The sequence below is a fragment of the Chiloscyllium plagiosum genome, unplaced genomic scaffold (genome assembly GCF_037043375.1).
Source record: "Chiloscyllium plagiosum isolate Xiang-an unplaced genomic scaffold, Cpla_swu_hap1 HiC_scaffold_2, whole genome shotgun sequence".
In the NCBI taxonomy this organism is placed as follows: Eukaryota; Metazoa; Chordata; class Chondrichthyes; order Orectolobiformes; family Hemiscylliidae; genus Chiloscyllium; species Chiloscyllium plagiosum.
Window position 1 is genome coordinate 65,462,202 of NW_028270140.1, and position 24,694 is coordinate 65,486,895.

At 39.0% G+C, this 24,694-nt stretch overlaps 1 protein-coding gene across 3 annotated transcripts in view; it reads left to right on the plus strand.

Annotated features, from left to right (window-relative positions):
- ptch1 (patched 1) overlaps positions 1-24,694 on the plus strand; it is a 96,223-nt gene that overhangs the window by 22,478 nt on the left and 49,051 nt on the right. For all 3 annotated transcript variants that reach the window (XM_087997362.1, XM_087997363.1, XM_087997365.1), the window contains 5 exons: positions 17,923-18,112; positions 18,389-18,458; positions 18,615-18,706; positions 23,820-24,018; positions 24,240-24,361. In XM_087997362.1, coding sequence (XP_087853488.1) covers positions 17,923-18,112; positions 18,389-18,458; positions 18,615-18,706; positions 23,820-24,018; positions 24,240-24,361 — 673 coding nt within the window. The remainder of the gene's footprint in view (positions 1-17,922; positions 18,113-18,388; positions 18,459-18,614; positions 18,707-23,819; positions 24,019-24,239; positions 24,362-24,694) is intronic.

Genomic DNA, 24,694 nt, shown 5'->3' on the forward strand with positions numbered 1-24,694 from the left:
TCAGTGGAGTTGAGAATGATGAGGGGGAGCTCTCATTGAAATGTACAGAATAAGGAGAGGTCTGGAGAGAGTGGAAGTGGAGAAAATGCTGCCACGAGAAGGAAAAACTTGGACACAAGGGCATAGTCTCAGAGTGAAGGGATGATCTTTTAGAATTGAGATGAGGAGGAATTTCTTTAGCCAGATGGTAGTGAATCTGTGGAACTCATTGCAGCAAAAGGCTGTGGAGGCCAACTCATTGAATGTCTTTAAGACAGAACTAGTTAGGCTTTTGATTAGTAAGGGCATCAAAGGTTATGGGGAGAAGCCAGGAAAATGGATTTGACAATCATATCAATTATGATCAAATCATGGAGCAGACTTGATGGGCAGGATGGCCTAATTCTGCTTCTATATGTTATAGTTTTAAGCAAGTGGAAAGTAGTCCATCACACTAAAAATGCCTTTTATAATATGAACAGACACCAGGGAGTCAGGAGATGAGATGGTCTCTGCAAAATTCTTAGCCTCCAACCCGCTCATGGAGTCATTTGCAGTTCAAGTTTGCATTCAACAAAAATGTGAAAATTGAATTCTACAAAATTGTCATTTTCAGTTGTAGATTCTTGCAGTAGATATGTGCACTGAATAATGGGATGCAAAACCATACAGACCAAGCTGTTACGTTTGATTTGTGTTGAGATAACTGATCCAGTTACTCAAGCACTGAAGTAGTTCTTCAAACCAACAGTCAAGATGGCAAAAAAATCAGCCCAAATTTCCTCTTGTGATTAGGAAACACTACTCACTTGCACATTCCCCCTCCAAACCACTCACCATCCTGACTTTGAAATAAATCACCATTCCTTCAGTGTTATTGGGTCAAAATCCTGGAATTCCCTCCCTAATGTAATTGTGGGTCTACCTACACCACATAGATTGCAGCAGTTCAAAAAGGCATCTTCTCAAAGGCAACTAGGAATGGGCAGTAAAGGCTGGCGCAGCTAATGATATCCACATCCCATTAATGAATTTTAAAATCTTTCTGGAATGTAGACCAATTAGCTACATGTCCATGTTGAAGAGCCTGATGACACTCGTGTGGTACCAGAGGTTGTTCACATTGGTAACAGAGAAAGTAAAGGGGATATAGCTCCAACCACTGAGCATGCTGAAAACTGAGATGAACATAAGTGTACAGATCTGATCATTTGCACAGTTGTGACCAACCAGAGTCCAGGCTTAGTTCTAGCCTTGTTCCCTATTGGCAATCCTGTATCATAACTCTCCATCCTCTAGCAAGCTCCCATGCACCATCATGGCCAAGGTATTCCCAATATGAATACAAATCAATCATCCAGTCCTTACCCTGGAAATTTCAATCGGGTTAGGAATGGGAGCATTATCATTCCCATGCTGTCACGCTTATGTTGACAGAGCATGCCTAAGGATCTTAACTTCATTTTGATTGGTTATGGCAGTATTTTTAGTAGGACGGGAGGTAGTGGTATGGTGGTAATGTCGCTAGATTAATAATCTAGAACCCCAGTTCAATTTCTGGTGACATGAGTTCAATCCTAGGATGGTAGATGATGAAATTTGAACTGTATTTTTAAAAAAGCTGGCCCAATGGTGACCATAAAACCATTGTCAGTTGAATAAACACATTTGTTTCACCAGTGCCTTTCAGGGAAGGAAATCTGCTGTGCTTACCAGGTCGGACCTATTAGTGACTCCAGATACACAGAAATTTGGCTTTCTCTTAACTGCACTGTGGGCAATTAGGCATGGGCAGCAAATGCTGGCACAGCCAATGATGCTGATGTCCTGATAACCACAAAAAACTGGTTTCTGGTATAAGTTGAATCTAAAGCCTCTGTTTTTAAAGATGGAGCAGAATGGGTTAGCTGGCGATACTGACTATGGAATATACATATTTCCCATGGTCATTTTGGATGGGAGATTTTATCATCTGAAGGTTTCACGCTGACAACCCATTGCTGGCTAGACAGCAGAAATGGCTAAGTGTAAATTAATTTTCTATTTTTTCTTGTTCCAACCATGTCTATAAACAATTTCTTCCATTTGATAAAACCGAAATTGAGAATTCTTTCTATTGCTAATTTCTTCTTAAAATGGCTTGTGTGATATGTGGGTAGCAGAAGTCTTCTCCTGGTCTTGATAACTTTGTACAAATAAAATTGAGTATAAATAGCTGACTGAGTTGAAATATTTAAATATCAAATAGCAGGCCACACAGTCCCCGCTCCCCCCCAAATGCCCATAACAGAGCAAGTGAGTGTTGAACCTTAATAAACAGGAGGCTTTCTTGGCTGCACCCAGTAGAAAAGACACACTTTTTGGATAAGTCACTGTAACTGAAAACAGTGATATTTTTTGAGTTTCACACACTGGGAAATGCTTATGTGACCTGATTATGTTCAGCAGATAGTTTATACAAAGTAGTTCTGAAGTTCCTCAGTAATGCAAAGTAGTTTTGTATGAGACTGCATAGCTGCAGATGGTGATAAATAATTCCATTAAACTGTAGCCAATCTATAATACATTTATTCAGTTAGCAAGAGAAGCAGTGAGGCCATGTAAGTCTATATTTCCAAATACAACTACACTTACAGATGTCTGATTCAACACCTATTCTTACAACGTTTTGAAGGAAAATGTGACTGCAATATTTATTTACATAGTTTCTTTGAACACCGATAAATAACTATATCAAAATACATTATTATACAAATATTGACTGAGGATACATTGACATGAAGGGTGATGAAAATTCAGTTGAAATTCCTCTTTATGACATTATTAGCACACTACTTAATTTGAACATATTTCTAGAATCTTAACATTAGCTTTGGGCAGACATCATGGTGTATCACCAAAATTATGCCCATTTTAAATCAGGCTAACAATCTACTTGGTATCAGGTGCCATGAACATATAAGTAGAAGATTGAGCAATGCATGTAAATTGTGTCCTTGAAAGGTTGAATGTAAATTTCTAAGAGAAAGGAGCCACGGATTGATCCTGAAGGTCTCCCAAAGTGACAGTGCAGATGTGGGAATGGAAGGTACTGAAAAAGATGTTTTGCCTACAGTTAAATTGTTAAGAGTACAACCAAGCAATTACTTCCATGGAGTTGGACAGCAAGAACAGGATAACGGTGGGTCAGTGACATCAAGAAGCCAAGGAGGAATAATGCTTTATGGCTCAGTCATAGAAAATTGCATTCAGTCATATGGAAGAAGGATGGCACATTGGTGGGCTTCAAACAGGGACTTGTGGGAGTACTGATCATGTAACCATAAGAAGAGGTGGAATGGTAGCTGTTGAGAAAGAAAAGAGTCAAGTAATTTTTCAAGCTAGAAACAATGAAAGTGGCTTTCAAAAGAGGGGACAGTGCCCAGGATCAGGGAAATATTTACTTTGTTAGTTAGAAAGGAATGTTTAATAGTAACTTGTGTAATGGGAATGTTGCCAACAAACCGGAAGAAAGATTAGCTTGAGGTAAATAAGATGTGCTGGAATAGGATTTACAGGGAGATGGGGTTTATGGCTAGAATGAAATGAGAGCAAGCAGAAGAAATATGAGGGTGGAGCAGCAATGGAGTTGGAAAGCTTGCTTGATTTTGGAACATTATTAACAACTGGTCTTATGTATGGAAACAATGTTTGATTTCAGATGTTACATTGGATTCTTGATACACAGTGTCCATCAACGCTCTCGCATCATTGGGGAATATAGTGCTTTGTTTCCCTCTCCAACTCATTTTTGGTTTAGTCCCCTATCTCCTCCACACCTCCTCCCTGCCCAACCCTACCCCCTCTCTTTGTGCTTAACAGGCTTTTTTGTAAAAATTCAGATGGCCACATAGGTGATTTTCCTGGTGGTGGTGAAAAAAATATATATGTAAAATAGTAAACTTCATTCACACTGGTGTCTTCATTTTTCTGTGTCACAATATGTATATTAAAAAAGTGGATGATTTGGAAAAATAAATGAAAGAACCTTCCAGGGCCCTCTTGTAGCCCAATGGTAGTGTCCCTTGTCTGGGAGGAAAGGAAAAATATAAGGCACTGTTACCAGTCCCTGTGGCAGAGTGATTCAATGCATTTGACTGTTAATCAGAAGGTTGGTGGTTCGAGGGCACCCAGGGATGAAGTCCTTACTTAGGCCTTCCTGTGACACAGTGGTAGTGTCCCTAACCCTGGACCAAAAGATATTACAGGAAAGTTAACCATGCCCTACAGGAAAGAGGGAGAAAAGTAGTGTTAAGCAGACATTTTGAACTGCTGCTGTCCATGTGATGTAGGTGCACTAATTATGCTGTATTGAGGGAGTACCAGGATTTTGACCCAGAGACAACAAAGGAACAACAATATAGTTCCAAATCAGGATGGTGGCATGGAGAGGAACTGTCAGCTGGTGGTTTCTCATGCATCTATTACCTTTGTCTTTTGAGGTGGTAGAGATCATGGGGTTTGGAAGATGTTGTTTAAGAAAACTTAAGTTTTTTTCATTAACTCGATGGGTTGAATGGCTTCTGCTCCTACACTATAGTCACTTACCAGCTGTCACCTCACTCTAAGATAGAACAACTGTCTGGTTCTTTGGGATTATGGTGACTTTCCCTTTATTGAATAGCATGTGGCAATAATATTGTGTGGCTGAGTAAAGTACGTGTAACCTGGGAATATTAAAAATGAATCTAGTACTTTTAAATTGCTATTGGTTATTGTACAGTTTCTATTAGGATGCTTCAAATGTGAATGTTGTTTCAGTAGTGCAATTACAAATGTTGCAATTGTGGCATAGTTTAAATAAGTATATATAAACGAAACTGTGTGTGATGGAGTCATTAAATAATTGGTTAATGTAACATTTACATCAATTTAAAGCATTTGTTTTAATTACTTAAGAAAGGAAGGATTAATTTGAAATGTTCCTGTATTGTGGGAAATGTAAATTTCACTGTGCTCTCACATTCATTATTGCTGCATCCCATTTCAAAATTAGAAGAATTCAACACTCAAAGTACAATAAATAGAAAAAATACTATCAAAACAAGTAACCTTTAAATTTAATGTTGCATAAATTTGCAGTTTACTAGTTTTACGCAATGCTCTATTGAAACCTGACTTAAGATATTTTTTTTATTCTTACCATTTGTGTTGAAATTACATATTATTGCAGTATCTATGTCGTAAATTTTGAATACAGTCTGTCAGACTTCCTTAGCAAACAACTCAAAATTAATGGGCGGCACGGTGGTACAGTGGTTAGCACTGCTGCCTCGCAGCGTCAGAGACCCGGGTTCAATTCCCGCCTCAGGCGACTGACTGTGTGGAGTTTGCACGTTCTCCCCGTGTCTGCGTGGGTTTCCTCCGGGTGCTCCGGTTTCCTCCCACAGTCACAAAGATGTGCAGGTCAGGTGAATTGGCCATGCTAAATTGCCCGTAGTGTTAGGTAAGGGTAAATGTAGGGGTATGGGTGGGTTACGCTTCGGCGGGTCGGTGTGGACTTGTTGGGCCGAAGGGCCTGTTTCCACACTGTAAGTAATCTAATCTAATCTAATCTAATCTAATGCTGCAGTTATACTTGAATTATGTTAATCTTGAACAGAAGTTATTGCCAAATATATACAATGATTTAATGTCTCAATGTATTCACTGCAAGCTGTGTACTCTCTTACACTATGACTTTCAGTTCCATCTCACTAAATGCTAAACATTGATTTACTCAAGGATCCCTTGGTGTCTTCAGATGTTTGCTCTATTGTTGAACATTTGGAACTGAACTCTCATTGTGTATAAATGATTATTGAATACAGTAACGGGCTATTTGTCTGTTATGTCTTTGAGACTGGATTAGTGGTGCTGGAAAAGCACAGCAGTTCAGGCAGCATCCAAGGAGCAGTAAAATCGACGTTTCGGCAAAAGCCCTTCATCAGTCTCTCTGAGACTGTATATGTTCTATGCTCAATTGATGTTAGACCAAAGTGCTCAAATTGTTCAGTCTTCCAGCCTTTAGTCAATTTGGCAAGACTAATAAAGATTAAACGCTTTATTCACTCAAGGGACATAAGTGTTGCTGACTGGCCAGTATTTATTGCCTATCCCCTAGTTGCACTTGAGAAAATGGTGATGAGCTGCTTTTTTGAACTGTTGCGGTCCATATGCTGTAGGTTGACCCACAATGCCCTTTCGGAGGTAATTCCAAGATTTTCACTCAGTGACAGGTATATTTCCAAGTCAGGATGATGAGTGACTTGGGGGAGAATCTGCAGGTGGTGGTGTTGCCATATATCTGCTGCCCTTGTCCTTCCAGGTGAGTGTGGCTGTGGGTTTGGAAGATTCTATCTAAGTACCTTTGGTGAATTTCTACAGTACATCTTGTAGATAGTACGCACTTACTGTTACTGACCATCACTGGTCAAGGGAGTGGATGCTTGTGGACATGGTGCCAATCAAGCAAGCTGCTTTGTCTGGCTGATTTCAATGGGAAGCAATGGCCTACTGGTATTATCACTAGACTGTTAATCCAGAGACCCAGGAAATGTTCTGGGGACCTGGGTTTGAATCTCACCAAGGTAGATGGTGGATTTTGAATTCAATGAATATCTGGAATTAAGAGCCTAATCTTGACCAAAACTCCATTGTCAATTGTTGGAAAAACCCATTTGGTTCTCTAGTGTTATTTAGTGAAGGAAACTACCGTCCTTACCAGGTCTGGCCAATATGTAACTGCAGACCCACAGCAATGTAATCGACTCCTAAATGCACAGAGGGCAATTCTGAATGGACAATAAATACTGGCCTAGCCCATGCTGCCCTCATCCCGTGAATGAATTTAAAAAAGCTTCTTGAGTGCTGTTGGAGCTGTACCCATCCAGGCAACTGGGAAGTATTGCATTACACTCCTGACCTGGGCCTTGTAAATTGAGGACACACTTTGGGGCATTGGGAGATGATTTACTTGCCACTTAATTCCTAGCCTCTGACCTGCTCTTATAGCCACTGTGATTTTGATGAATCCATTTGAGTTTCTGGTCAATGGTAATTTCAACGATGTTGATAGTGGAGGAATTTCAGTGATGGTAACAACATGAATGGCATGGGGTGGTGATATCTCTTATTAGAGATGGTCATTGACAGGCATTTGTATGACATAAATGTTACTTGCCCCTTGTCAGATCAAGTCTGGATATTGTCCAAATCTTCTTGCGTTTGAACATGTAACGTTTCAGAATCTGAGGAGCCATGAATCTACCGAGCATTGTGCAATCATTAGTGAACATCTCCATTTCTGACTTTGTGATGGAAGGAAGTCCAGGGATGAAGCAACTGAAGATGGTTGGATCTTGGATACTACTCTGAGGAACTCCTGCTGACATGTCTTGGAGTTGAGATGAATGGCGTCCAACAACCATAACCCATTTCCTAGGTGCTAGGTATTACTCAAAACCAGTGGAGAATTTGCCTCAATACCCATTGATTCCAGTTGTGTGTGGGCTTCTTGATGCTACATTCTGTTGAGTTCAGCCATGATGTCAAAGGCTGTCAGTCTGCCTCACCTTTGGAATTCACCTCTTTTGTCTATGTTTGAGCCAAAGCTGTAATGAGGTCAGGAGGTGAATGGTTGTGATGGAATCCAAACTGGGCATCACTTAGCAGATTATTGATGAGCAGGTGATGCTTGATAGCACTGTAGATGACACCTCCGTTTCTTTACTGATGATTGAGAATTGATTGATGGAACAGTAATTGGCTGGGTTGGAATTGTCCTGCTTTTTACTTTCAGGACATACCTGGGCAATTTTCCACACTGTTAGCTAGGTACCAGTGTTGTAACTGCATTGGAAAAGCTTGGCAAGTGGAATGGTGATTTCTGGAGCATAAATCTTGAATACTACTGTCAGAATCTCATCAGGCTCCAACCGTTTGTTCATGTCATGTGGATAGTATCTGTGATGCTGGGGACCACTGGAGGAGGCCAAGATGTATCATGCACTTAGTACTTCTGGCTGAAGTTTGCTGTGAATGCTTTAGCCTAATCTTTTGCACTGATGTGTTAGGCTCTTCCATCATTGAAGGTGAGGATATTTGTGAAGCTGCCTCCTCTAGTGAGTTGTTAAATGTGCACCACCATTCACGACTGGAAGCGGCAGGACTGCAGAGCTCAGATCTGATCCATTGGTTGTAGGATCACTTAGCTGTGTCTATCACTTGCTGTTTATGCTGTTTGCCACACAAGTAGTCCTGTTTGATAGCTTCACAGGTTAACACCTCATTTTTAGGTATTCCTGGTGCTGCTCCAGGCATGCCCTCCTGTATTCTTTATTGAACAAGGTTGATAGCCTGGTTTGATGGTAGTGGCTGAGCTGGGGATATGTTAGGCCATGAGATTGCAGATTGTGCTAGGGTATAATTCTGTTGCTGTTGATGGCCCAAAACAATCATAGCTCGAGTTGCTAGATCTGTTTGAAGTCTGAACCATTTAGCACAGTGATGGTGTCACACAATGCGATGGAGGGTATTCTCAATGTGAAGGTGGGACTTCTCCACAAGGACTGTGCAATGGTCGCTGTGACTGACACCGTCATGGACAGATGCATGTACAGCTGGTGATTGGTAAGGATGAGGTCAGTTATGTTTCTCCCTTTTGTTGGTTCCTTCACCACCTGCTGCAGACTCAGTCTAGGAGCTATGTCCTTTAGGACCCCACCAGCTCGATCAGTAGTGCTGCTGCCAAGCCTGTCTTGGTGCTGGTAATTGAAATCATCCACCCAGAGTGCATTTTGCACCCTTGCCACCCTAAATGCTTTCTCCGACATGGAGGAATATTGATTAATAAGTGAGGAAGGATGGTACATAGTAATCAGCATTAAGTTGCCTTACCCATGTTTAACGTGAAACCATGAGAGTTCGTGAGGTCTGGGTTCAATGTTGAGGATGCAAAGGACAACTGCCTCCTGATTGTATACCACTGTGCGACCATGTCTATCTTACAGGATGTATCCAGGGATGGTGACGGTTGTGTTTGGGACATTATCTGTAAGGCAGGATTCTGTGAATATGAATATGTCAGGTTGTTGCTTGACTAATCTGTGAAACAGCTCTCCGAAGTTTGGCACTAGCCCCGGATGGTAGTAAGGAGGACCTTGCAAAGTTGACAGGTCTTTATTTATTCTGTCACCAGTTTATCAAAGCTTTGTTTTTATCACTGAAAAGAGCTCTGATGAAGAGTCATCTAGACTCAAAATGTTAGCTTGCTTTCTTTCCATGGATGCTGCCTGACCTGCTGTGATCACCAGCATTTATTTTGTTTTCAGTTCAGATTCCAGTATTTGCTCCTTTTTTTTAAATCAGTTCATTGTCCCAATGTAATCTTTAATATTTTCATGTCAAATACTAATTGGGTTAAATGAAAGACTCTGGGGCTTCAAAACATTGCAGATTATTTATATTGTCTCATAACTTTTTAACACCCTGTTCACTTCACCTTGGGTTTTATATTTATATATAATTTGCAACTTTTGTTCTTCCACAGATTTTAAAGCTGCTGCAATGATTTTCTTTATTGTTATAGAGTCATTGAGTCATAGAGATGTACAGCATGGAAACAGACCCTTTGGTCCAACCCATCCATGCCGACCAGATATCCCAACCCAATCTAGTTATGGTTTAACTCTGTCATCTAATGGTAATATTTACACAATAAATGTTACAAAATCTGTACTGCTGATCTGACTAAAGGTATCTGCCCTGGATTCAATGTCATATTCTCCTAAGTGATGATGTGGGTAAAGTCATTTTCACCCTCATACAGATGAACCGGGTGAACCACCGCCAAATGTCGGTGCCAATGCTTCAAAAAGGCAGTTCACTATCACCTTCTTAAAGACAATTAAGGATTGGTTAAAAAATGTTGACCTGTAGACACCTATTGGACAATCCTGAATCTTGTAAATACTGATCATCTCGAAAGCTGGAGAGTGAAATGGTTGCTTTATATTTGCAGTAAGTTCAAATGGAAGCATTGATGGTGGGATTTGCTATTGTCCTTGTAAAGCATTGGGGCAATATCATAAGATGTAGATCAGCAAACTATGCTTTTAAGATCTTTAATGGAATTTGACAGAAGCTTGTTTGGGAAATAAAAACTAGTGTTGATAGTAAACAGTTGGCCAGTTTGAGAAAAGATGAAGAATGTCTTGTTTGTCTTGGTCAGGATTTGGCTTTGATGCAAATTAGTGTTAAATTCCATTGATCCCAAAAGGAAATATCATCTCAGACAAGAATTCCTAATAGAGTCCCTTTGCTATTGAATGAAAGGCTTCTGCAGTTAGTGAAATTCTTTTTTTTTTGTCTTGACCCTGGTGGGGATTTTACAAATCTTATTAAGTAATACTTTATCTGCATGGATGTCAGGGTCTCTCTTTTTTCAGCTCTTTGATTAGGGTGATAGTGGCTGCAAAATGTTACAGCTGTACTGATACTTAACACTGGTGCAGGCTGTCTCATTGTTGGAGTAATGGAAGCTTTTTGCTGATGATTGTTAATGAACTGTGTAAGTGGATAATTTTGGACTCCTTTTGTAAATTGCTTCATTGTTCAAAGCTTTATTTTTTATAACGTAGAAAAATCAGGTTGAGATTTAGAAAGCACGCGGTGTAAGTTCCACAATATTAGGATTAATCAGAACCACGAAGTAATTGTCACAGTGGGAAGTATAGCATGTAGTGCATAAAATTACTTTTGAGACTCCTACAGTAATTTAGATTTGAAATAAAAGCAAGTAAATTTATTATACTGAATGCTGAGCATCTTCACCTCATGTTGCTTACATTACTCATTTGTTCTAGGGATAACTTGTCGGACTTTATTTCCTGTTGTTGGTACAATGAACAATAAGTACAAGTCCTTGGTATAGTAATAGGGATTAAAAATTAGAGATTGTACAATTTTTTTTGACTTGGAAAGAGAGTCATGTCAATACTGTTGCAGCATTTGCACAAGTACACAGAATATAAATGATTATCAATAAACATATTGTAAGTAGCCCATTATTCTGTGAAAGTTTGAGGGAGGCTGGTTTCAGTGCCAAAATCATGGTTCTTTGGTCAAGGACAATAATGGTAATATTGTTCTCTGAGAATTTGATGAGATACAGAAGACCATTTAAATCACATTTTTAATAAGTTAATTTGACCCATTGCATTCTTTGGCACTGTTTACTCAGGCTACAGGTACATATGGCTGTGGGAATATTTGATCTATAACCAAAGTACCGATAAATGAACAGCAAATTAAGGAGTAGCAGTAATTTTCATGACTTATACATTACTAATCTATTATCCTAAAATTACTAGTGCTAAGCTGTTTCATATTCACTTCTAGAACATTTGTGCTATTTTTGTGTTGCAGTAAAATTCATTTAATGTCCTGTATTGTACTGATATCTTGTAATCCACAACTAACCTTCATTTGAAATGAAATATAATTAGATCTTTTTGTAGCTGCTCTAGGTGTGAATTACCCTATCATTTAACATGGAGAATAAATTATTTATGGCCATAGGGATAATCTTTTAATCCCTTCACACCTGTTTTTCAAAATGTAGACAATTAGTGTACTTATTTTTCAAGAATCTAATCTGTTATTTCTCTTTTTTAAACTTGAGTGTTTTCCAAAATCTCTATCTAACGTCACATATGTGCTAAAAACTCTTGTGTTGTTTACTGCTGATATTTTTTATTCTGTCCTACAGAATGCATTTTGTACATTGTTTAGTATTAGATTCTCTAGTATTATGCTATTAGACCTTTATTCCCAAGTATAATATGTGAATATTTCAAAATATGATCTTTAATATAACTATTTTTAACAAAAGGAAGATACCAATCAGTCTGGATGTACAATACACATTTTGATGGTGTTGTTTTTAAGTTCTCTGTAGTATTAAAAGTATTTATAAATAAGTGCAAACTTTTAAAATTTTGACTCAGAGAACTGAGCAAATTAAACGAACTTCCTATAGCAGTGTCAAACTGAATAAAGACTAAACTGACTCACTAGAGGAACATTAAAATTATGCAAGCACATCAATTATGGCATTACTCACATTCAGATGTTTTATATGAATAGGTATGTTATTTCAAGTAGTATTATCAGAACAGAATTGGGAGAAGCCTGCAATTAGTTATTAATATGGTGGAAGTATTTTGAGACCATAGGTAGGAACTGTCATCTCAGCAATACAAAGATTTGAAATGCATCTTCACTGCTTGCCTGCTTTCCTTACACATGCATGTGTACATAATAATATGCACACTTGCAGCTAAATTTAATAAGTAAAATATAGTTAAAATGCAATATGTAGAAATCTTTTTGCAATTGATTGTGATGGAAGAGAAGTGCATCAGAGTAATTAACAGAGTGGTTTGAATGAACATTTTTTCAGAATGTTTATTACTTGATAAAGTCAGTCTGCTGTATTTTTTATTCAGGTAAAAACAATGACTGCAGATGCTGGAAACCAGATTCTGGATTAATGGTGCTGGAAGAGCACGGCAGTTCAGGCAGCATCCTAGGAGCAGTAAAATCGACGTTTCGGGCAAAAGCCCTTCATCAGGAAACCCTTCCTGATGAAGGGCTTTTTCCCGAAACGTCGATTTCGAAGCTCCTCGAATGCTGCCTGATCTGCTGTGCTCTTCCAGTACCATTAATCCAGAATGTATTTTTTATTCGTTCATGGTATGTGGGTGTCTCTGCCTGGGCCAGTATCTCTAGTTGTCCTGAAGAACATGGTGGTGAACCACGCAATCCATTTGTTGTGGGTAGATTCACAATGCCGTTAAGGAGGGAGTTCCAGGGTTTTGACACAGCAACACTAGAATGTTGTAATAATAGGGGCAGATATTTACCTAATAATGTCTTGGAAAATGCAGTCATGAAGTGTTTGTGAATAGACAAAGAAGAAGGATAATAGATACAAGGAAGTCACCATACAGTGAATGGGCCATTTAGTTAAATGTGCAAACTGAGGTTGAAGCTGCGTTTTAAATATTTTAAAATGATTTTAAATGTCCTGTCTCTTAATTTTTATGGAGTGAGTTATTTCAGAAACAGATAATGAGAAGTGATAGTAGAGGTCTACTGCATATGTAATAGTTAATGGTTAGACTTAAATTCCTCTGTTTTTATATTCTAAACTTGTTTTTATCAACATGCAGAAGAGAACAATTTGCTTCAACTCAATACTAAATCCTTGATTAGTGATGGAAATTACTCGTACAATTAATAACTTTATAAATGTGCATAATTTCTTCCTTGCTTAACTGCATTCTTTCAAAAAAGTGCCATGAGATTAGATTAGACAAAACAATTAATTATTAATAACGGAATTTAAGCATTGTGATGCATCTATGAAGAAAATGTGTGGTTAAGTTTGTCTGCAGTAGGGTGTTTTGCTTGATGCAAAAATGCTTAAGTTATCTCCTGTACCATAAAAAACTCAGCATGGATATTGTGGTATTGAAGAATTCAACTGAGTTTTACTACAGCTATTACGTACAAACATTACCTTTCTCAGGCACAGAAGTGCCTGGACCATTATTAAGCTGTAAGGTACAACAAAGCAGCATGCTTTTCCAGTGTACTGTCATGACTCAAGTGATCCCAGATGAGGAGGTGTCCGAGATTTTCATACTGTCTATAATAGTGATGATATTGTGAGCATGACTCTTAAAGGTACGCTGACACATAGGACTTAAAACACCCCATCTTTCAAAAAGGTAAAAACTGATTACATGCAAATATAATTGGTAATGATATAAACAAAATGTTTTAAGAACAGACATTTTAAACTTCAGCAAAAAAGTTTTAGCGTTTTGACAACTTGCCCTGAACTGCTAAACATATACCCATCTGGATATGCATCTGTTGCACTTGTTTCACATATTGATTGCTTTGCTGCTGGTAGCTGTCAATCGACATCATCACAGAACCATCAGTATCAGTGTTCTTTTCCATTCTCTTTGTGCATGATTAGTGTGCTATACCTTAGCCTGAGTCAGCTTCTGTTCCTTTGCAATGGAGCACCATGATCAGTAATAACTTTATATTACCTGGTTGAATGCATATTCTAGAAGCATGTGTTAGTATCCAAGTATTTGTACTTCTAACTCACACTCTCTGCCCAGTGTACTTTTTTGATATTTCCCTACTTGCTTGCTTGTCAATTATTGCTTTTATTCTCCCAGTATCTGTATCAGTTTCCTCCAGGTGCTCTGCTTACCTCCCACAGTCCAAAAATGTGCAGGTTAGGTGAATTGGCCATGCTAAATTGCCCATAGTGTCCAGGAAATTGGAGGTTAGGTGCATTATCCATGGTAGGTGCTGGGTCTGGGTAGGATTGTCTTTGGAGGATTAGTGTAGACGCAATGGACCAAATGGCCTACTTCCACACTGTAGGGATTCTGTGATTCTATGGTAATCTTGTCACTGAATAGGAAATTACTATTGAGAAAATATTTCAGTGCAGAGAACATTTCTAAGTTGTGAATATTAACTGAGAGGAAATTTTAAAAATCAGAGTTAATGTTGTCATAGAGATGTACAGCATGGAAACAGACCCTTTGGCGCAACTTGTCCATGCCGACCAGATATCCCAACCCAATCTAGTCCCACCTGCCAGCACCTGGCACATATCCCTCCAAACCCTTCCTGTTCATATACCCATTCAGATGCCTTTTAAATGTTGATATTGTACTAGCCTCCATCACTTCCCCTGGCAGCTCATTCCATACACTTACCACCCTGTGCGTGAAAAAGTTGCTCCGTAGGTCTCTTTTATATCTTTCCGCTCTCACCCTAAACCTGTGCCCTCTAGTTCTGGACTCCCCACCCCAGAGAAAAGACTTTGTTTATTTATCCTATCCATGCCCCTCATGATTTTGTAAACCTCTATATTCTTTGGATTCTTCAGTAAAATGAGCAGACCAGAATCCTTGCTTTGCATCTGGCTTGAAAAAAATTGCTTTGGAAAATGTAGAACTTAATTCTTTCAACATAAGTATATTATGTGGACATCTTTTAACTGAAAGATTGAAGTCTCTTGGCTCTTGGCGTACTCTTATGGTGCAGAATATGTGATGGAGCTATAGCGTTTTACTGTAGCACCTTCATTTCTGCTCAAAACTTCTTCAGAATGTGTAAACTGTGCTTTCTTGGAGAATCAATAAGTGGGATTACATCATCCTTAAGATGCAATACTGAATTGCTGGTCGCATTAGATACTTCTGGGTCCAGGCATTTGAGATTGTTGACTGATTTGATTGTGGTCTGTTCCACCACAGTTTAAATCTTATGAATTGCAACTATACCACAGTCTGTACATAGTGGTAGCCCTGTCATTGCTGGATTATGAGGCTTCTGCCCATATTTGGAATTGATGCTCCTTTGTATGTTGTGGGGCATTCTCTCATAGGCTGTACACAGGCATCAAATAAACTGCCATTTGATGCGATAGCGTATCTTTCAGGAAGCTTAGTTGACACTAGCTCCTGTGTCAGTTTTGTTTTTAATATTTATTATCCAGCTTCAATACGGCATATGATCATAATGGTATAATCACCTTCTGTTCTATTGACATGGAGTGTATGGTTAACAATATGGAAAACTTGGTCATCTTCCAAAATTTGCTCGCTGTCTCTGAACTTGACTTATATGTTTGCATTTGAGTATCTTCTTTACACTTTTCTTGCTTATATTGTGGTTTCATACCATCTGTTCACTGCTGCTTTGGCTTGGCCTTTGGAACAAGATTTCCTTCGCATGCATGTCCAATGTCCATTGATGGCACATGCTTTACAGATATCTAGAAAAGTTTTTGCTTAGGTCCAACAAATAGACTTTGTTAGTTTAGTACACTTTGCTAACTATAACAATAGCATAGGCTGCACCTAAAGCATGTGATTATTGTTCCTCTAACACTGTGACTTCATCCTTGTATCCATCTTCAATAATACATTACTGACATGGCTCTTTCTCTTGCCAAAAGTCCCTTCTTAAATGGTTTTACTGTGGCAGAGTTGAGGATTAATTCAATGAGCCTCTAAGTAGTTCCATTTACAGTAGCTCACACTCATATCCTTTGCTGTGATATCTTCTGAAATTGCTTAATAGGCTCTTAGGTTGCAGTCTATATGACATGAGCTAGTTAATCCTGAAATTAATACAGTATATATCTTCAGCTGGTTTTCAAAAATCTTTCAGATATTTTCCAGATCTTTCTGCTCATCCATGCAAAGTCCATTGGCAGGCAAAATTCTTAGAACTCTTTTCTCAGGATCATCTATTACTTATTCTGTAAATTAGAAGTACATGCTCTATTTGAACAGTTGTAATTCAGTAAAGATGTGAATGCCCCAGTCCAATTTGAGATGCCACCCTAAGCCATCTAACCCTGATTTTGTCAGTTTAAAAGTGTGTTCTTCCTTTAAGAGACAGACCCTGCAGCTTCTGTGTTGTAGTGCACTGACTTTGTGTTTCAGCTCAAAAGTGCACTAGTCATGGAAATGTACAGCATTCAGTCCAATTTGTCCATGTTTGTTCTGTACACACACCACGCTCTCCGTGAAAAAGTTGTCCCTTAGGTCCCTTTTAAATCTTTCCTCTCTCACCTTAAACCTATTCCCTTAGTTTTGGATCCCCCTACCTTGCGGAAAACACCTTGACTATTCACCCTGTCCATGTCACTTATTATTTTATAAACTTCTGTAAGGTCACCCCTCAGCCTCCGATGCTCCAGGGAAAATAGCCCCAGCTTATTAAGCCTCTCCCTACAGCTCAAACCCTTTAACCCTGGCAACATCCTTGTAAATCTTTTCTGAACCCTTTCAAGTTAGCCAACCTCCAGTCTCACCAGCATCTCACCTATCAATGATACAAATATCTTAACAAGGGGCCTAGCAATTATTTCCCTAGCTTCCCATAAAGTCTTTGTATTATTTTTCTTTTTTTAGAATAAGGGGATCATAAAATATGATATCTTCATTAAAGATATTGAAGTCTTTCATAAATGATCACTGCTGCTACCACGGTAGGAGTTTGCCTCCAGCTAGGTGTTTTTTCTGATGCAGCAATGCTTATGTTATATTCTGTAACGTACAGAATGAGACATATTATCATGTTACTGAAGACTTGTTACCTAAAACATGTTATTACTTTGTAGGGGCACGGTGGCTCAGTGGTTAGCACTGCTGCGTCACAGCCATGTGGACCGAGATTCGATCCCACAAGCAGATGACTGCATTGAGTTTGCACATTTTCCCTGTGTTGGTGTAAGTCCCCTCTGGGTATTCCAGTTTCCTCCCACAGTCCAAAGATGTGCAGGTCAGGTGAATTGGCCATGCTAAATTGCCCGTAGTGTTAGGTAAGGCGTAAATGTAGGGTTATGGGTGGGTTCCGCTTCGGCGGGGTGGTGTGGACTTGTTGGGCCGAAGGGCCTGTTTCCACACTGTAAGTAATCTAATCTAATCTAATCTAACTAACTATTACATACAAACAGGAAGTCCCTCAGGCATAGAAAGTAATATTAAGTATTAGGTACAACGCAGGAATATGCTTCCAGTGTAAGGTCAGATGTAGGAGGGAGAACGAGACTTGTATACCCTCAGGTCACATGCTGTGATGTCATTGATGATTTTCTGATCCTGTGTCTTAAAGATATACTGACATACTGATTGTGAGTAATAACACAACAGTGTAAAAAGTTCCAATAAAAATTTGCACTTCATGCAGCTCAATTTTTAATGTGGTGATCTATTAAGAAATCATGAATTTGTAAAGAAGTTTTGTGTCAAATCAATATCATTGGAAACATTTTGGTAACATAACTGAAAAATACCCTTTCTCCCTCAGTTGGTGGAAGAGTGAGTCAAGAGCTATCATACACACGACAGAAAATAGGGGAGGAAGCCATGTTCAATCCTCAGATCATGATTCAAACATCTCCTGAGGAAGGTACTAGTGTTCTAACAGTTGAAGCGCTGCAACAGCATCTTAACTCTGCATTTAATGCCAGCAGAGTGCAAGTTTATATGTACAACAAGTAAGTGACATTGATTTAGTTGTACCTCTAAATATTTTCTAAATTTTCTGAAGAATACTTTTTTGTCAAAACCAAATGAAATATTTGCTTTCTGTAGACATTTGAGCCTTTAATGTGGCCAGTGTAGCATACTGCTTTTTTTTTCAGATCTGTTAAATCTGGTTGTCTTCTTTTTGAATTGTCACTTGACCTTCTTGCAATTTCATTTTATTGTGTCGATGTAGTTTTTTAACCAAGCCGTTTTCTCATGATGGTCTTGTTTCTGTTTTTGTTTAGACAGTGGACCTTAGACAACTTATGTTATAAATCAGGAGCACTTGTAACAGAAACTGGTTGGATGGATCAGGTGAGTTCAGATCCCCCTTAAAATTTATGGAAGTTTTTAAAATCAAAAGTATATTCCAATGAACAAAGTATGTTTCACCTTTTGATTTATTTAATTTTTGATGTTTGGTATACTTATTGAGCTATGTGTGATGCCATGCTTCTATGTTTTTACCAGCTTATTGAAAAATTGTATCCTTGTGTAATAATCACACCTTTGGATTGTTTCTGGGAAGGTGCTAAATTACAGCTGGGAACAGTCTACCTACCGTAAGTAAATCCTAATCCCCTTTATTTAATTTATCAGTTTTAGAAAAACAGTTTAAGACTTAGAAAATATTTCTTGTGATGCTTCTAATGTTTATCCTTTGATTTTAAATATGCAAAGCTAATTGCAAGGTAATGCATTGCATATACATTGACACAGGATAATAATTAGGTCCTTCACCATTTTAATAGTCAGGAACTTGAAAACTTTTGAGATTGTTTTAGTTTAAAATTTTTAGGATGTAGACTGCTCTTAGTATTTCTTGAGCTATAACCCTCTGTACTTTTTTTTCTGAACCACCTTACATTTGTACGTTTCATAATTACTTTAGGAGTTTGTGCAGGAATTTGTTATGGCAGAGTTGAACATGCTGTTGTCTTCAGTGGTCATTGTTTGAACCAGGAGGACGAGGAGTGCTCCACCAATTCTGTAATGTCCAATTGCCGCTCCACATCTGCTTCCCTGAACCCCTTCCCTGAGGCCACAGTCTGGGCCTTAAACTTGAAGCCACTTGCAGTTAATCAGACAACCTGATTTTTTTTTCAAATGATTAAGCTGCCTGTCGAATAGCAACAGAAACCAGCAGATTGCCCACTTAATATTAATGAAAAAAAAACGGTCATGCCAGATTCAATTCTCCTGGTTGCTTGATTTGGTCACATGCACATTAAAGTCAGCCCCATGACATTTCTACCCTTGAATCCTTTTATTCTGTTCACACAGCTAAACACCGGGTACAATCAATCTCTGTACTATCAACATTCACAATAATCAATGGAGGTTTTTGCCTGATGACATGAATTAACAGTGGAATAGTAAGAACATATTTTCTGACATGTGACTAATGATCAGTCACATACATTTTGACATGGAACATTGAGTAGATTTATAGGATCATGATCCTAACACTTTCCTAAGTGTTTGGAGGCTTCTTGGAAGGGTGGGTGAGAGAGACATGGAATTGATAATATAAAACCGGAATTGTAAATAAAGGTTTTGTGCTTTCTGGTTGGGAGAATTGAAATAATGACTCAAGCCTGGTTAAGCAGATACAATGTGGTTTGAACCACAAAATAAGCCGGCCAAAAGCCTCTCCAGTCTGTCAGCACCAGGAAGAAATTCAAAAGGGGGGGGGGGGGGGGGGGGTGATGTTGGTCATTTGCCAGGTTGTCAAAGCACATAAAGAAGTAAGGTATCATTAGTGGCAATAAAGGTCAGGTATTATGATTGATGAAGGTAGAAAAACTGTTAGTATAATACAGGAGGACTGTAATCAGACATTATGTCACAATCTTTTGATGCTGCCAGATGCTAGTTTCTTATCCTGTTAATGTGAAAAAAATTACATCATATTTTAACAGGGGAAAAGTCTCAGTAGGCACAGACTGTCAGCACATTCATATTAACTGCTAATTTATCTCCCAAAATCAATCAAAATAACAGACATAACGTTTGGAAGAGTACATGTAGTAAACTATATTTCTTTAGATTAAACTGAAACAAATAATTAGGGAAACAAATACGTGCAGTTATTTGGAAAGGCAATCAACTTATTTGCTGTTTATATATTTCTGATCTGAAAAAAAATTAGACAATATGATAGTGTTTTTATTCCACTGCATTGTCTCCACATATAAATACTTATTTTTAGTCTACTTGGGGAATCCTTACTTTTTAAGAGGATCTTTGAGCAAGTTATCCTTTGCTTTTGGTATTTTATTTTCATTGCCTATTCAGCCTGACCCCAACATAGGGTTCGCTCATAGCACCCCAGTGCTTTGGGTAACCGTTAGGAGGTGCTAGCAATAAACAAGGTATGTCTTTCCCTCTGAATTTCAGTCCTTCTACTGGGAATCCTTTCAGCCTCCTGTTTGATGAATATTATAAATGGAACACCACAGTACTACATATTAGATACTAACCCTCAACATTTTCAATCCTCCAAAAAAATCATTGTAATTCATTGTGCACTGATGAACCTTATTAAAATTAAAGTGTAATTTAATCTTTCAAGAATATATTGGATTAAGGATTTTTATGCAGTTAATTAGAGTCATAGAGCATAGAGACGTACAGCTTGGAAACAGACCCTTCTGTCCAACTCATCCATGCCGACCAGATAACCTTAAAAGATCTAGTCCCATTTTCCAGCATTTGGCCCATATCTCTCTGTACCCTTCCAGATGCCTTTTAACTGTTGCAATTTCACTAGCCTCCACCACTTCCTTTGGCAGCTCATTCCATACACGTACCACCATCTGCATGAAAAAGCTGCCCCTTATGTCCCTTTTAAATCTTAGCCCTCTCACGTTAAACCTATGCCCTCTAGTTCTGGACTTCCCGCACCCCAGGGAAAAGACCTTTTCTATTTACCCTGTCCATACCCATCATGATTTTTTAAACTTCTATAAGATCACTCCTCAGCTTTGATGCTCCAGGGAAAACAGTCCCAAGTCTATTCAGCCTCTTCCTATAGTTGAAGCCTTCCAACCTCATCAATATCCTTGTAAATCATTTCTGAACCTTTTCAAGTTTCACAATATCCTTCCTTTAGCAGGGAGATCAGAATTACGATATTCCAAAAGTGGCCTACCAATGTCCTGTACAACTGCAACATGACCTCCCAACTCCTATATGCAATGCACCAACCAATAAAGGCAAGCATACCAAATGCCATCTTTACTACCTGTGACTCCACTTTCAAGGAACTATGAACCTGCCCTCCAAGGTCTCTTTGTTCAGCAACACTCCCTAGGACCTTACCATTAAGTGTACAAGTCCTGCTAATACTTGCTTTCCCAAAATGCAGCACCTCGCATTTATCTAAATTAAATTCCATCTGCCACTTCTCAGCCCATTGGCCCATATGATCAAGATCCCGTTGTACACTCAAGTAACCTTCTTCGCTGTCCACTACACCTCCAATTTTAGTGTCATCTGCACTTATAAACCATACCTCCTATATTCACATCCAAATCATTTATATTAATGATGAAATGTAGTGGACCCAGCACTGATCCTTGTGGCACACTGCTAGTCACAGGCCTCCAGTCTGAAAAGCAACCCTCCACCACCACCCTCTGTCTTCTACCTTCAAGCCAGTTCTGTATCCACATAGCTAGTTCTCACTGTATTTCATGTGAATTAACCTTGCTAACCAGTCTACCATGAGGAAACTTGTTGAATGCCTGACTGAATTCCATATAGATCACAGCGACTCTGCCCTCATCAATCCTCTTCTTTACTTCTCAAAAAACTCAAGTTGATAAGACAAAATTTCCCATGTACAATGCCATGTTGACTATCCCTAATCAGTCCTTGCATTGTTCAAATATATGTAAATCCTGTCCCTCAGGATTCCCTCCAACAATTCTTTGAATATCATTCTAAATCTTCATAAAGTTTAGGATTGAAAGTTGCAGACCACTGTATGTTTAACTTTATTAGGAGACAAAGTTAAATTTCTTACTAACAGCAGAAGTTGTTGAGATAGACTTCAAGTTTCCCCATTAGGAGATGAACACAATATTGTGAACTAGCCACTCATTATACATGTCAATGAGCTTTCCTGTTCATTTCAGCGGAACGAAAGACTGAGTTGGGTTGATACTCTGTCACCAGCTTTCTGCCTGGCAATTGAAGTTAAATTAAGTCTCCATGAATGGAAAATCTAGGCACTAATTTCCCATTATCTGGTATGGCAATCCTCATTTGAGGCTGCTAAAAATGAAAATGTATCAATGATTTTTCACTTTATTACAGCAGCAATATTACCATAATTAGATTGCAGTGGGGATGTGAAATGGTTCAGTAGGCTGCCTGCAAAAGTTGCACATTTTCACTTCACTTCTGTCACTGTAAAGAGAAAGCAAATATTTGGCTTTAGCAACAAACTACTTGCCCTTTCTTAATATGAATATCTAGCCCACAGAGTAAAATATATGTAGTACATTGTACGGATATTTGATGCTATGTAGAATCCTACTAAACAAGCTAACTGAACATTTAATTCCACGGAATTTATAGCATAGATAAACATACCGTGTGGACCAGAAAAAGTCCACCAATGGTTGGATTTTACTAATTCGGAGGTGGTAGTGTTGGAAAATAGTGATGGAATAAGGGTGGAGTTTTTATCAATACTATACCAGTTCTGTCGTTGCTACTTTTCCATTACAGTGCCATCTTGCCAATGACAGAGATGTTGGCAGATACCTTTCCAATTCAGCGACCAGTTGAGCCATTGAAGGACCAATCTCCCTTTCACCGCCCTATCACTGGCATTTTGGTAGTGGCAGGTGACCCCTCTGGCATGAGGGAAGTAATGCCAAGTAAACAGTGATAGTCTTGCAGTGGGTTCAGTCATTTGTGGGGAGAGTTGGGGGTACATCTGTTCAGGCACTCATTGGGCCTGGCAAAAGCTCCTCACCATCAGGGCCAGCAACTGATTTCACCAAGTCATCTATCTCACAACTATGACCTCACCAGGGTCTGCATGACTGTTGCTTCTGCCTCCCAATTCCACTTATCTGGTTGGGTAGAATTCATCCTTCAGCAACGTCCACTTTTTCCACTTGCAGTGAGGCTGCTTGCCATCTGATTGACCAACAGTTGATGGATCGGTCTGATGGATGGCCACCCCAGTGTCAACCAATCAATTACTTATTTCTCTAGCTCCATTAGGTGTGTTTCTGGATCCTGCAGACAGCCAAAACAGGGTCACAATGTGTTGGCAGGTCTCCACCACAAGAATGAAATTCTAGCCAATATTTAAGGCCAACCATGCACCAATTATGTTGTTCATGACTCATGATGGACCCTCACCATCTGTTTTCAATTAATTGTGAAACTAGGTTTATAATGGGCTGGAATTTAGTGGTGATGGGCTTGTAAATCCAGTGTAAGGCCCGGCCTTCCATAATCGCACCATAATCTTTTTTCCCAACCACTTTGTCAATGAGTTCACTAAGGGTGGTGGGTGAGAGGGAGATAATGGTGTTTGTGGTGGTGAGGGGGCAGAGACCTTGACCTCCAATAAAAGTCCACCCATTGCAACCCCTTGGCAGTTACACTTTTACATGTCATCTTTTAATTGAAACGGTTTTTTTTTGACAGAGGTAAACTGCAGTTGCAGTGGACAAATCTTGACCCCTTAGAATTCCTGGAGGAGTTGAAGAATCTGAAGTATGAAGTGGGTGGTTGGGAGGAGATGCTGAACAAGGCTGGAGTTGGACATGGTTACATGGATCGCCCATGCCTGAACCCTGCAGATCCAGATTGTCCACTTACTGCCCCTAATAAAAACTCAACAACTGTAAGTAATAATCATTTTTCCCATATTCAGATTCATACCACAGAAATTATTACTAAGATTCATTCTGAAATGCTGACATTGGTAATTTTAATTTCCTGTAAGTATTAATTAGAAGTGTATCAGTATTATAAACTGAAACAGTGTGGAAACTAATGAACTCTGTTATTATTGTTTATAATTATATGGATGTTATCCAGTAATGATGCTTTCTATATTTGCAGCCTTTAGATATTGCCCGGGTATTAAGTGGTGGTTGTCACGGGTTGTCCAAAAAGTACATGCATTGGCAAGAGGAACTAATATTAGGAGGTACCACAAAAAACAGCACCGGAATACTACAGAGGTAAACAATCAAATCAGTCTAGAGCTGAAATTAATTTGCACAAACCCAAATTATAGCTTGTCTCAATTTCGATGTATAGCAATTGAGAGACAGAAAGGCACAAAATTGAGATTTAACCAAGGATCCTTGGACCAAAGCTACTTTATGAGATTGTTTATGGAGGGTGGGTAGATGTTCTTTGGTAGAGCACAAGATTGCCAGCATCTGAGCTGGTGGCGGGGGAAGAGTAGCCATTGAGAGTCAGACCTCTATTCTTGCAGACATCCACCCTACTCCTTCCTTCTCACATCATTCTTCCTGTGACCCCACCCCCCACCATCCTTACCTCACTCA